Source organism: Drosophila willistoni, assembly GCF_018902025.1.
Source record: "Drosophila willistoni isolate 14030-0811.24 chromosome XL unlocalized genomic scaffold, UCI_dwil_1.1 Seg142, whole genome shotgun sequence".
In the NCBI taxonomy this organism is placed as follows: domain Eukaryota; kingdom Metazoa; phylum Arthropoda; class Insecta; order Diptera; family Drosophilidae; genus Drosophila; species Drosophila willistoni.
In genome coordinates this window covers 937,095-950,324 of record NW_025814053.1, presented here as the reverse complement: position 1 = coordinate 950,324, position 13,230 = coordinate 937,095, and the positions used below count along the sequence as shown (strand labels likewise).

Genomic DNA, 13,230 nt, shown 5'->3' with positions numbered 1-13,230 from the left:
ATATCCTATAGCTCCCATAGGAACGATCGGTGGAAAACAGTGACTTTGATCTTAGTTTATTCCTATGCTAAGATTGTTTTCGTTTGCGAAAATGTTTGCATTAGCCTTTTTAGCTTGAACGTTTTTTCACTTTGATGGCTATAGAGTTACCATAAAAGTTGCGAGGGTATTCAAACTTTGACGCGGTCGAAGTTAGCCCCGGCCCTCTGGTTTGTTGTTATTTTCACATTTTCCCCATTATTATTGATATTTTCTCGAAGATTTCAACGAAACGTGAACCGAAATTTATATACCCTGAACTGACATAATACGTAGTACATATATGTATGTGGCCTAATCTTTCTGATTTGAATGATATTGGATATAAAATTCATTGAGAGAAAATGACCCTTTTGAGTATTTATAGCAGCTTGAAGTCAGACAAACTTCAAAATATCAAATACAAATGATTCGAGTTTCAAATTCAATATTGAATTGAAGGTAATGGAAGTTCTTTTGCTCTTCTTGGCGTGGGTGATTATGAGGACCCAAAAGAGCGGAAAAAATTTTGTAATCAAAATTCTCAAATCAGGCGCAACAAATTGCATTAAACGAACAGACGACAAGGCGAAGGAGATGATGATGATGGGTGATTGGAAAGCTTATGGAAAAAGAGGTGAACTAGAGAGGTTTATGGCCAATTGTCTGAAGAGTTTTAGTTTTTTAGTTGTACTTAGTTTGTGTTATCTCTGTTAGTTGGATATAATACTCCAGTAGAAGGAAGAGCGGGACGTGTGATGGAGAATGCAATGAGCCCAAGTTATTTGGTTTCTACTCTGTGAAATTGTCTTTAAAAGTTTTTCAAGTTGCTAAGCAAATATTTCACTGAAAAGTAATTTTTATTTATATTTTGTTAGATATTTTTCCACCATTTCCTTTTTTAGGTTTGCTACTTCTTACGTACTTGTTGTATATATGTAATCTATAGGTATATCTTTTGCAAATATGTATGTACACTTGGTATATATGGAAAAAATTACGCCTCTTTTTGTGTAGCTCATGCATATAAAGTATCTGCTAGATACACACACACACACACACACACACACACGCAGACACACACAGACACACACAGACACAGGCAGAGACAGCTGAAAGGCACTGCCAACCACTAGCCCAGAAGCCATCGATGCCATCGCTGTATCGACTCGCCTTGGCTTGGCTTGCTTTGTCTCACCTCACCGCACCGCACCGCACTTTTCGACTCGCCAAATTGTTGACTTTGCCATTTTCCAAAAACCAAAAAGCAAGCGACTTGCCTCAACCAATATCCATGCCTCATTTCCAGAGTCATTTCCATTAAATCCTGGTTTGGCATCAAAATGTATCTGCAGATATTGCCTTTTGCCTATGGAGTATATTTTCTTTCTTTTTATACACACACACACACACATACATATATAAATGTGTGTTGTATATGCATATAGGCTTAATTTTTTAGTTGTTTTGTATCTGTTTATAACCATCGCCTTCTGTTTCTGTTGTGTGCGGAATTTAAATTCATATTGCGTTTGTTTATGATATAAAGAGAGGAAGGAAGATAGAAAGGTAGAAAGAAGCAAAGGCATTGGAGACGGAGACGACAAGGACAACACAGAAAGTCTTTAAGTAACAATAATGCTAAATTTTATTAGTCTTTAAAACAAGGGTCGGAAGTGTCTGTCGATGGATGAAATAAAACTATCTTGAAATATTTTCTAAATATTAAGCAAAATTGCAAGTACATGTTCTATGTACTTGCATGATAAGCAAATTCTGGATCCGAATACTTTTTCCAAGTTGGTTGCATTCGAGTTCTGGGGGTTCGGTTGCTAACGCGTTTGGGGATAGGGATGCTTTCGATGGGTGGATGATTGTTGTCCTGTGTCATGTTTTATGTCCCTGTCCCTGACATATCACTCATACGCTAAGGCTTATCATTGGCTATCTGTGTGCTGTCAAACAGCAACAGCAACAGCAACGGCAACAGCAACAGCAACACCAATAACAAAAACAGCCAGAAGACGAAGACGTATCAGAAAAAAATGAAGAAGTAAAAGGGAAGAAGAAAAAGTGGGCGGCCATCCATCCATTTGGAAGGAAAGCAAATCCACCCGAACCCCCAGAGTTTGTAGATAGCTATCGCATTCCCCATCTCTTTCTTTCGCTCTCTCGAACGCTTCTCTCTCACTCCCCCTTAGTCTATTACTGGCTCTTTCTCTTTTGCACTTGCCTTTGCTCATGCTCTCCCACTCGTCTCTTTCTCCATTTCGCACTCTCTCTCTCTCTCTTTCACTCTATCGCACATATCTTTGGCTTTAGTCTATCTCTCGTATCATTTTGGTGCTGCCTCTTAACTGAAGTGTGATTTTTATGGGGCGACTCAAGCAGACTCATCTCGGTGGCCCACTAAGGGTTGGGGGTGGCAGAAAATAATAATAAAAAAAAAGAAAGCCAAAATAAAAAAGGAGGAAAAAAAGAACAACCAAATAAAACAGAAACGACAGAGTCCTCTTGGCTTTGGATCGAGGTAATGGCTAGAATGGGGGAGGGCCTATAAAAATCTCTGCAACTGACGACAATGTTGATGATGACGACTGTCAAAATGAAGATGACGATGACTGCGAAAATGGTAAATACGAAATGGATATGGAAATGGAAATGTAGATGCAAAGATAAAGTGGAGTATAAAAATCAAAACGAAAATTAACATTTAGACATAATGAAAAGTGTAAATATAAAATATAAAACTATAAAGAAGTCACTCCGTTTTGTACCGCTAAATTCGACCCAAAAACGCAGTTCTATTGACAACTTCTTCTTTTCTTTCAATTAATTGAGTAAAAATTGTGTCGGGGAAGTGTGACCCATAAATGTAATGTCTATTGGCATCATTTTTGAAGTTCTATTTAAACTTTTGTTTCTTGAGGGACAGAGTTCTGAGTTTTGCTTTGCGTATGTAGTTGGCAACCCTGGCATGGCACACTGATTCCCGCTACAATGGGTTTTTGCCAGTTTTCTTTAACATAAACTTAGAGTTGCACATTCGCTTTTAAACTCGCTCTCTCTCTCTCTATCTCACTCTTTCGCGCTCCTCCTCGCACCTCCACACGGCCTCCCTTTATTACCCCCAACGATGGCCACCAACCTTTGATGTATTTTGGTTTGCGGTTTCGTTTGGTTGGCATTTTTGTGGACCTTTTGTATATTTTGTTAATACAAATGCTATGGAGGACTCCATTTTCAGCCCTTCTTACCTTTCTCTCTCTCTCTCTCTTTCTTTCTAACCCAAACGACGGGCTACCTGGGTTTTTGGTTTAATCAATGTGGTTTTGCAGGCTTTTGACATATTGTTGGCTCTTGTTCAATGTGTCTGTGTCTACGTGTCTGTCTAATTCTGTGAGTTTCAACAAATAATAGTAAGGCAATATACATATATACAATAATGAGACAAAAAACTACTCCGGGACGGACGAAAGCCATTGCTTTGCAGCAGCCGTGTTGTTCCCCCGCCCCCGCCCTAAGGCGTTCTATAGCCCACGTTGACTGATTCGATATCATCTATGCCAAATGCTAGGTATAGTTCCTGCCTTTCCATGGAGAATGGACGTTAATGATACCCTCAACCGAGTGTGTGTGTGTGTGTGCGTGTGTGTGAATGAGTTGCGTATATGAACTTGGCAACTCTAGATTCAATTGATTGATTTTAAATGCTTTGCTAGCTGCCTGGTGTTGGCAATTCATTGAAAATTTATGTATTTGTAAATTTGCATTTTTCAATATTTAATGTGGCAGACACACACGACGAAGAGTGAGAGAAACTGAGAGGAAGAGTTGCATAAATTTTCGCCTTCACCACTCACACACACGCATACGCACGCACACACACACACACACACACACACACAGAAAGCTCTCCCGCCCTCTCGGCCTGACTTTAGCCAGCGTTTAATGCGATTAAAGGTTTAAACTTTTGTGCCAAATAAAGCGTATGCATGCAGCATTAGTTCTTGGCCATCGACTCTGACCCCCTCTACCCTGCCACCTCCTGTCCACGCACACCACATTCTATCCCTCAACCTTCTCACTATATCTTGCTTTCTCTCTCTCTCTCTCTCTGTTTCTCTCTCTGTCTCTCTCTCTTCCTTTGCATAGCATTGACCACATGCAATTGAAAATTTGCTTTGATTTTCGGACCGAAAATTCGCTTCAAGAGTTTTTGGTGGCCAATTTCCTTCAACTATGCCCAAGACGAGCATAATATTATGCATATTATAATGATCAAAGTTTACACACACACACACACACACACACACACACACTAAGACAGACTGTTGGCTAGAGAGTGGAGAGGACAGCACATTAAGTACCAAGTTGATATCGAAATGGTCCTTTAATTGGTTTTCACATTAATTTTGCAAATTTATTGCACAAAATGCAATTAATAATAAACAAATCTTGAGACATTTTGCCAGTAAAACAGGCAAACAAAACAACTACATTTTGTTCAATCGATACAAACATCATTCCGTATATTAACATACATGTGAGTGTATATATGTATGTGGATATAGAAATCACGACAAATACTAAAAAAGCAAGAGTTGGCTAATACAAATAAATAACAGACATTTCGATATTAGAACTGATAAACTTTTGAATCATTTAAGAAAAAACCCTCAAACACTTGCTTGCACTTAAATATTGTCATTTCTTTTGAAATTTCAAAACAATTCATTGCTTTGGATTCTTGAATGTGACACACACATTTTTAAAACGGTTTTCATATTCATATGTATATTCCAAGCTGATGTCTAATGGTTGAATGAAAATCCCAAATCATTCTTTTTTTTCTCCAGATTTTTGCATTTTTATCTGAAGCTGCCACACAAGCGAGATAAGAACAATTTATGCCCTACTAGATACATGAATATCCACCCTCTTGTCTCCCCACCCAACCCCGTTCTAGCAATGTTGACTTTATCTAGATTTTCATACATACAGATGTATATACATATGTATGTATATACGTTCCCATCACCCCCAAAACACTGAAAAACATAAACATGTTATCGCCAAATCTTTGCAGTTTAGTTTAACCTTGAATGCAAACGCACGAAGTCATCTGCCCCTGCCCCCACCACTTTGATGCCTTCTGTCTAATCTCAGAGTCAACTTTGACAAGGCTTATCATTGGAACAGCATCGCACAGGACTTGCCAACAGGGTGAGTGGGCAAAAAGGGTACACAAAATCAAAATGGCAAGTGCATACATGGGCAGGTCAAGAACAGAAAAAAACTCAGCATCTCATCGAATTCGATTTGAAAAGTTTTCCATGCACTTTTCACCATACGTTTTAGAACATTTCGGAAAATCTTTAAGTCTATTTGTGGGACTTTGGATATATTTGCTCCGCCAACCGGTTTAATTAGTTATGGTTTTAGCTCATTTTAGCTGCCACCTGGCTATCATCATCGTCATCGCCGTCGTCATCATCATCATCATCGTCATCGTCATCATCATGATCGTCCCATATCCCATTCCATTGTCCGTCCCATAGCCCATTGCCCATTGATGCCGTTGTAGCCGTCGACGCCGTTTTTATTTGCCCGCCCGCTGCGACGTTTTGAAGTTTGCCGCAAATGATTTGCCAACAGCAACAATAGCAAATAGCAAGTGTGTCGGTGTGTGTGAGTGTGTGAGTGTATCGATTTTTATATAAATTTTGATTAATTAATTTGCATAAGACTAAAAAGTAAAAGTTGCATTAACTTTTTTCTTTTTTTGCCCAAAAGAACCAAACCAAAAATAAAATTTGTTTTTTCTTTTCTTTTGTAAATTAGGCAAAAGAAAGAAGAAAGAAAAAATATGCAACCAAACAGATAATCAAATTAATAAACGCACAATAAAAATGCATAACAAATTGCCGCTGCTCATTCTGGCCCAAAATGATAATGATGATGACGATAATGATGATGATGATGATGATGATGATGATGATGATGATGATGAGATGACGTTCGAGTGGTTTGGGAATTGAAGGAGTTGGAGACACACAGCGATCGACAAAGATCGTAGAACGATGAAGGTGTTGTATGCGATGATGTTGGCAGCGGCAACAGTCGCCGCCGTCATCGTCGGCAGCAACATTACACGCATCATTATGTTGTGCGTTTTTTCGTCGTTATTGATGATACTATGTAACTATACATATGTAGGATGATAGGGACGCTAGTTGTGGGTAGGGTACAAGGAAAAAGGGGAACGCCGCTGCCGCACTGGCTTCAGTTTCGGGGCCGCCCGCACTGTCTGGTAACGCTTCACTTGACACACCGGTGCACACACATAATCAAGCGGTACGTCCACCAGACAAAAACCAATTGATCTAGAAGAAAATTTCCAGTTTCGAATGTGGAATATGCAGAAAAATTCAAGCACTTTGACATATTCCAAACCGAAGAGAGAGAACAAACCTTTCCTCATTGAAGTTTGGTTCGAGAGAACTGTTGGAAAACATAGTTTCCAATCAAGAAATGAACATTTTTGTATGGTGTACAAGCTGCCGTTGCCTTTTTTGCTGGGTGCACACTTGGAACGAATTGCCGTTTGTTGCGGTCATCTGCTTCGCGATCGTTTTTCCCTGGCAAGCCATTTGGTTCCAGACGAACACATCTCGCAAGATCAGACCCCCAGACCCAAAACCGAAAAACCCATGCCCAGAAAACAGAAAAAGAGAGTGGTGGAGGGAGAGGTGGAGGGCGAGGGTGAAGGAGCGGGACCGAGCACAGACAGGGCCATATTTTCCCATTTAAATACTCTATACGGCTCGTACAAGTGATGGAAAGGGATAATTAGGACTGGAAAGTATTGACGAAAACTATAGATTTCTGATCGGAAGTCATAATTAGTTGTGATATTGTCAGCCAAAAAGATTTTGACTTGAGATGGCCAAAAGTTTTGACTAAATTTAACAGAGTATTTATTTGGTCGGCATTACGACTTGCTTATGGCATTCTTTTTTTTATGTTTTATTTTCATCTTGCCTTTGTTTGTGTAGTCGTTGTTGTTGTTGTTGTTGTTGCTGTTCAGAGTTGGGTTAAAGGTCATTATCACCACACCCCCTAAGCCTCGGGCAACTGCGTGAGAGCGTCAAGTGGCTCAATTGGTCTTCAACTTCAACAGCAGCAGCAACAGCACTAACAACAACAACAACAACTTGTTACCTCTTCAGATGCCTCACGTCTCGTGGCTCGTCTCTTTTAGCCTCATCTTTTTCTTCATTTTCAACTTGAAGGCAATCTTTCGGTTATAAATCAATTCCTGAGGCATTGGCTACCGTTTTATATACATAAATACATACATACTTATATATGTACATATATATTATATGCATCCAAATCTATTTAAATATACATACGAATGTATATTATGTGTTTTGGGACTGCTTTGTTGCTGTTGTTTGCCCTTTATATTTATATTTTTGCTACGAGAGTGAAATAGTAAATTATAATTAAAAAGAAAAAACATAAAGGAAAATAAAAGAAAAACCTGTTGAGTGCAGGGCAGTAAATCAAGCCAAAGGGGCGATAAGCCACACAAATGAATTGTGGGGCCACCGAAAATGCTTGCCACAGACAAAGGCCCAAAAAGGCAAAAAAAAAAAACAAAAAAAAAAGCGCAATAGAGCTGCTGCTGCTGGTAGTGGTGGTGCCTCGTCTTTTTTTCCGCAGAAACCGACTCAAAACTGACTCCTTTTTTCTCTTTATACCATGCATCGATACTGTAAGATGGTATATCAGAACTAAGGTTACCAAGTATTTGGTATGTGTGACTCGTGTCCGAGTCCCTCTTCCGCCCCCGAAAAACCATTTGCTCTTCCAATATTCAACAAAACAAACTTTTTATTGGAAAATCAATCGAAACAAGGAATTTTCTTAAAGTCGGCAAATAGCCAGCTTATAAACGTTTTTCACCAGGGCGAAGTTGGCTCCTCTAGAGAGAGAGAGACATTTAAAATAGTCATTTCGCTTGGTGCATGGTATAGCAAAGTCGGCGAGACGACTTACTTACTTCATTCTTCTTTCTTTTTTTTTTGGTTTTTGGCTTGCAATGAATTTTATGGCATATAAATTATCTCACACGTTGACTATTGACAGCTTTAAAATAATCGTAAAATGGCTAAGAAATCATAAAAGAAACAGAAACCAAACCAGAACACAGACGAAGCGAAGCCATGAATGTGAATTACTATTTCAGCAAACTGCATGGCGATTTCCAAAGGGGTTGTGCGAGGTAAAGTGAAACAAAACAAAAAAAAAAAAAAAAAAAAACTGTCAGACAAGCGATGACGTTCACCCCGACTGCCGACTCCCGACTCCCGACCCGACCCTTGTCGTTCCAGTCTAGATCCCCAATATTCAGAAAGCCAAGACCTGGGCCCGATTCTGGGCATGTGCCTGTGCCTGGCCAAGCCTTGACGGCATAAAACATGGAAAAATTCCCAACAGTTGGGGGGCCCTCATAACTTGCATATCACAGGCATGGCAGGCCAGAGACAACCCAGAAACAACATAGACAAAGATGGCGGGGCGGGCAAAAGGAGGGAGAGCATGAGAGAGGGAAGCAAGCCTACATAGAGAAATAGAAATTCACAGCCATCGAAGAGAATATTGCATAGAAAATACGCAAATTCTTACGGCCATTTCCCTAAGGCTTAACCAAACAAGGATAATTCTACCTACTAAGTAAAACGTCTACCTTGATTAATACGCCCAATGAATTATGCAATCCTTTTTGAAGGACCATGCCCCAAGTGAAAATCACCTATTGATATATTACATTCTTTTTTCATATATCAAACATAATTCTACTTAGAATGAGAGTCCTTTAATCGGATACAGCTTTCTGTTTTCACTGTTTTATCAGAAAGAAGCAAGAGAATAAGTAACAGAAGCTAACTTTAGTTTTAAGTTGTATTATTTGAATTCAAAGGGAATAACATCAAACGCTCTAATCCGTTTAATAACCAATATAATTTACGACTTATTGTAAGTGTATTTTTCATATAAATTGAATTTCGATTTGACTTGAAAATTCTTTTTCAAAGTTTGAGTTTGTCTAAATAAGATCTTTTTGTTGTTGTTATATTCATTTGGAATATCAAAAGACCACAATCTCCTTTCGAAAGTTGCGAAAACCTTCAAACTGGTTTTCATTTTAAGATCATTTTTTGGCTATGCTGGTTTTTGTCTCATTCTTTTTTCTCTCCAGCTTTTAGTTTGGACCACCCGAATGTTAAAGATTCGCGACTGACATCAGTCAAAATATTACATATATTGACAAGAAGCTGCTTCAGACTTCAGACTCAACGCCTCATTATGCATGGCAATTTATAGACAACCACGCCCCCATTCCCCACTCATACACTTCTGTGGTCTTCTGGCCATTTCAACAACGACAACGACAACGCCAACGACGATTTGCCTAGACCATTTGAGGCCATGCTAAATGCGGCAGCAGCTGGCTGCCCGGCTACGCTTTTTCTTCAATAAATCAATGCCAGGATCCAGCATGGAGACGAAAGATGTAGCATAAAGAACCGCGGTGCGGGGGCTAGCGGAGAGTGGGGTATATAGAAGTTGCACAAAAATGTTTTCCTTTTTTTGTTTTCAGCGTTTTCTTTGCATTTTGTCTAAGGCATTGGTAAGATCGTAAAAATATGAAGAAAATGGCGCATAAAACAGAAATGCATATATATTGAATGATGAAGGTGAAGTCAGGCAAGTTAAGTCAGGTTGGTCGGTTGGTCGGTTGGTCTGCTGGTCGTTTGGTTGGATGTATGTGCAACGGCAACAGAAGACCAAAACAAAGACCAGCTTCAGGCCGGAAATATTGTTGCACGCTTAGCTCAACTCAGCATGTTTATGATGATAATGATGGTAATGATGGTGATGATGATGCTGTTGCTGCTGCCACATGCATGAGGATGATGATCTTCCTCTTTTCTACTGGCAGTCGTAAATGTTGATGAACAGCAGCGCAAACTTTGTTAAAGGCGTTGCTGAGCTTTTGTTGTTCCTGCTGCTTGTGTTCAACAACAGCAACAAAATTGAAAAGATCCACCAAGAAGATATGTGTATAACCAGAAGTAATATGGCAAAAGTCCATACGTATGTGCATACACACATACAGATGTACAACCATATAAGTATGTATGTGTAAGACTCTACATATTACGACTAAATGATCAACTATTGAACTACCCAGCATTCGATATACTTGGCCAATTTCTTCATCATATTTCGACCAATTCAATTGCCATTTAGTATTTTGTAAAATTGTGATCATTCTTTTTCATATTCAACTCATTTGAATCATATGAAATCGTAAATGAATAAATTTACACCCAATATAATTTTTATTCTTATTCTAAATACGAATTCCTCTATACACACAGCTAAAATAGATATAAATTTTCACAATTTAGTAATGCATAATTCAAACAAAGTGTAAAAACTCCCATATTTTATAATCATACTGACAATTACAACCTTAATACACTCTAAAAATTATTTAATCGAATCTATTCAAATTCACAACGTAATAATTTCTTATATCCATTTCTGATTGGCTAAAGGCAGAATGGAATATTGTGAGCTCAGTCTAATTAACTGAATTAACTCATATGCCCAGGACTCGAGCCCCACATGGTATTTTGCAGAGAACAATAAAAATATATTTTATGGCTTTAACTTGGCTCTTTTTGTTCTTTGTCATGACAGCTATGACTATTCAGACCTCTGGGGGAAGTCGAGTGGGCACTTTTATGCAATGCTTATGGTCAATGTCAGCACGTTCGGAGGTTTCTGTTGTGTTTTTTTTAGAATTTGTCCATTTAGTTGGAAAATTGTGAAAAATCACAAATTTATTGGTAAGAACAAAAAAAAAAAAACAAGGAACTAGCCAAGGTTAACATCCAGGCAACCGATATTCTTACACCCTTAAATACATGTGTGTAAATTTCTAACTAATTACTACTAAGATGTGCAAGATTAGTCAGAGTTTTTATAGAAGATAGTAGCAAAGTTTTTATTTATACCTTTCGGAATATTCTGAGAAAAAGAAAACTTTGTTTTAATTCGATTGACAGATATTTTCTGTCTAAATAGGATTTTAGGACTTTGAATCAATAGACTAAAATGGTTAGACAGAGTGTATTTATTAGATTGGGACTAAACCGATTCGATTGATCGTGAATCTCTCATAGTTCTCCCTCTCCCGTTTTTGGGTTGCAAACTATTGTACAGAATTCGAAAAAAAGAGGCAAATGGAAATGGGAAATGGGAAATTTTCGCTGGCTGACATTAAACAGTCAGCAAAAGTGAAAATTTGACATGAGAGCAAATGAAATAAAACAAAAGCCAGCCACCCAGTCAACAAGAAGAACAAGAAAACTTTGACAACTGCGCAAAACTTTTTGGCCAAAACGAACGAATGAACAAGCCAACATAAGAACAACAAAAATAAAATATAACCAAAAATAACAACAACAACAAAACTTCAAAAGCGTACAAAATGGGCGTAAGGAATAGAGAGGAGGAGGTGCTCAGAACACAATTCGTTGTAGGTAGCAGTTGAATTGCGGCAACAGAAGTAGACCTCACAGATACCCTCCCCCTTATCATCTCGTTCTCTCCTGCCTGCCAAAACATTCGCACAAACCGAACAACAACAAAAACAACAACAACAAAACGCAAAAAAGAAGGAAAACTTTGGAAACAAGTTCAAAAGTGCAAAACTTTTCTTTGCCAAAGCAAAAAAAAAAAAAAATAGAGGAAGAAAAAGGAGAAAAAGAAAAGAAAACAGAAATCCCGTCGCCATTAAGGGTGCGCATTGGTCCCAAAACCCTTCGCCTGTCGCTGCTAGAAAAAAAACAGCCAAGGGAAAAGGGAAAAGACAAGACGAACCAACGAACGTCGAGCGACTTTTTCCTTGGGCAATAACAATATGATTAACCCAAGTGAGAAACTAAAAGTTTACTTGTGGCACAGAACTTTGCTTAATATTAATTTCAAGTCCAAATCACAAATTCTAATGCGAACGTTGAGAATTTATCGGCAGATGTGTGTCAGGATAGATATCCTTGGTTTAATGAAGATTATCCTGAAATGTCCAAGGCCCAAACCAACTAGAGGAGAAACAGGCAAAGAAATCCCGATCCTAATGGGTAATCATTCCACTCTTTCTTCACGATGTAAACCCGTCGCCATTTCTCGTATGCTTCCGGAGATCTTCCGGAGATCATCTAATCAATTGACTTACCGATATTGTGCTGATTTGTGTGTAGAACCGCACCGAATGCCATTAGATCCTTGACCGGTGGTGCTCGGCTACCGAGGGCGGCAAAACCGTCGCCCAGAAATGACGCCAGCGCGACAGCCCTGAGGGGCGCTTTAGATGCCTCGGTGAGAATTTTGTTGTCGAATATTTTTAGGCCGGGGGTAGGAGGAAGTTCTGTGTGGTGTGTGGTGTGTGGGTGTGTGGTAGGTGGGTGACTAGGTGGGTGAGTAGTTTTTATGTGTCCTGGATGCCGGTATGCGAGGATTCTGAGTGCGCAGGCAGTTTAGTAGAAGGCTGGGCTCCCACACACACAAACACGCATACACTCAAAGCTGGAGATGCTGCGGCCAATTATGATGAGGTGGAGGAGGTGACGGTGGTGTGGTGACGGCAGCGGTTAGAATAACGGTTACGGTAACGGATATAGCACGTGTAGGGGGCTTTCGTCTGTTGACAGGCCGGCGGCAAAACACGCGGCAGCTGATACTGATACTTTTTTTTTGTGTTTTCCCTTCTTTACTTTACTTTTTGCATTGCTTTGTATATTTGTATAAATATATATTTTAATATATATATATTTATTTGTTTAACCAGATTTATAATTTTTTTTTTTATTGCTTTCTTCTTTATTTTTATTCTTTTAATTTTTTTATTCTTGCAAATTTTTCTATTTGTGGCACTCAACACTCTTGCTCTTCTTCTTCTTCTCACTCACTGACAAAAAAATTAACTTTTCTTTTTTTTTTGAGGGGGCTTAGGATCGGAAAGCGGGAGGATTTTCGAGAAAACAAAAATTTTGTTTGTTTTAATGCGAAATCGCGAAACGCGACGGTGACCACGAAAATATCGAAATGGTAGCTTGCTTGCTTTGC

General features: G+C 38.9%; 1 protein-coding gene across 2 annotated transcripts in view; it reads right to left on the bottom strand.

Annotated features, from left to right (window-relative positions):
• LOC6653098 (LIM/homeobox protein Lhx1) overlaps nucleotides 1-12,872 on the bottom strand; it is a 56,932-nt gene extending 44,060 nt beyond the window's left edge. For both annotated transcript variants that reach the window (XM_023181376.2, XM_047011592.1), the window contains exon 1: nucleotides 12,341-12,872. In XM_023181376.2, the coding sequence (XP_023037144.1) occupies nucleotides 12,341-12,383 (43 nt within the window). In that variant the 5' untranslated portion in view covers nucleotides 12,384-12,872. The remainder of the gene's footprint in view (nucleotides 1-12,340) is intronic.
• Nucleotides 12,873-13,230: the final 358 nt, after the last annotated feature.